This window comes from Egretta garzetta, unplaced genomic scaffold, assembly GCF_000687185.1.
Source record: "Egretta garzetta isolate BGI_Z169 unplaced genomic scaffold, ASM68718v1 scaffold5, whole genome shotgun sequence".
NCBI classification, from domain to species: domain Eukaryota; kingdom Metazoa; phylum Chordata; class Aves; order Pelecaniformes; family Ardeidae; genus Egretta; species Egretta garzetta.
Genome location: NW_009259707.1, coordinates 4,085,541 through 4,086,507, shown reverse-complemented (window position 1 = coordinate 4,086,507; position 967 = coordinate 4,085,541). Strand labels below are relative to the sequence as shown.

The following is a 967-nucleotide window of genomic DNA, read 5'->3' as shown; positions in this document are numbered from 1 at the left end:
AGCAGCACTCTTTAGCCACAAATGCAAAGCCTGGCACCAGACAGGCTGCAATGGAGATAGTCAACTCCATCCCCACAGCTGCACTGTAAATATCAGGGGCAATAAAGGCAAATTAGAGCCTCTGCTGTGCAGTCTGCTGAATTTACCAATCTCTTCTCTCTGCAGGTTTTCTTTGCCTCCGTACGGTCAGGTGGAAGCAGTCAAGTCTATTTCATGACCCTTGGCAGGACTTCTCTTCTGAGCTGGTAGAAGCGGTGGGATTTGGCGAGGAATTGCTGACATCCAGAGTCTGAGATCTTCATAACTCGGAATTATTTTCAACTGGAGTACAGACCTGCACGAATGCAGCACTCTGTGTAAATGTGTGTGCAGGCATCACTGGTGTTAGGTTTCTTTTTGTTTTTCAACCGAGGCTGCGAGGCAGCTGGTGCTGTAAAGATATTGCCATCAGGTGCTACAGTGTCTTTGAGATTTGGGATCACGCTAGAAAGCTACAGGTCTTCTTTTCCCTTCAGCTCCAGGATTCCTAGGCTTTGAAGGACTCTGTTTGTTAGTGTTAAAACAGAGAGGGGGAAAAAAAAAGGAAAAAAAACCCAGACTTACCATGAACATGCTGTTGAGTGGACAGGAGGCAGGCAAGAGAAGGTGAGAAGTGGTGTAGAGAGTCAGGCTGGCTGAAACAGAGGGCAGATCTAGTCTAGTAATGTTAACAATGTATTTAATTGACATTTCTTTTTTGTAATGTGACAATATGTGGACAAAGAGGAAGGTGGAGGTTTTAAGAAGTTAATATTTATAAAATGTGAAAGACACAGTGACTAGGATAACTTCTTTTTGGGGGCAGGGAGGGTGGGAAGGGTCTTGGGGTGGAATTCTTGGGGTTTTTTTGTTTCTGCAGTTTTATTTTGGCCTGGCCAATAACTTTAGTCATTTTCTGTGTACCAGGTATTGCCTGAAACATGTGCAG

At 44.5% G+C, this 967-nt stretch overlaps 1 protein-coding gene across 1 annotated transcript in view; it reads left to right on the top strand.

The window, feature by feature from the left end:
* MAP4K4 (mitogen-activated protein kinase kinase kinase kinase 4) overlaps positions 1–856 on the top strand; it is a gene marked incomplete at its 5' end in the record, with an annotated part of 164,981 nt that extends 164,125 nt beyond the window's left edge. Inside the window, one exon of the mRNA XM_035894358.1 lies at positions 166–856. Coding sequence (XP_035750251.1) covers positions 166–249 — 84 coding nt within the window. The remainder of the gene's footprint in view (positions 1–165) is intronic.
* Between the last annotated feature and the right edge of the window lie 111 nt (positions 857–967).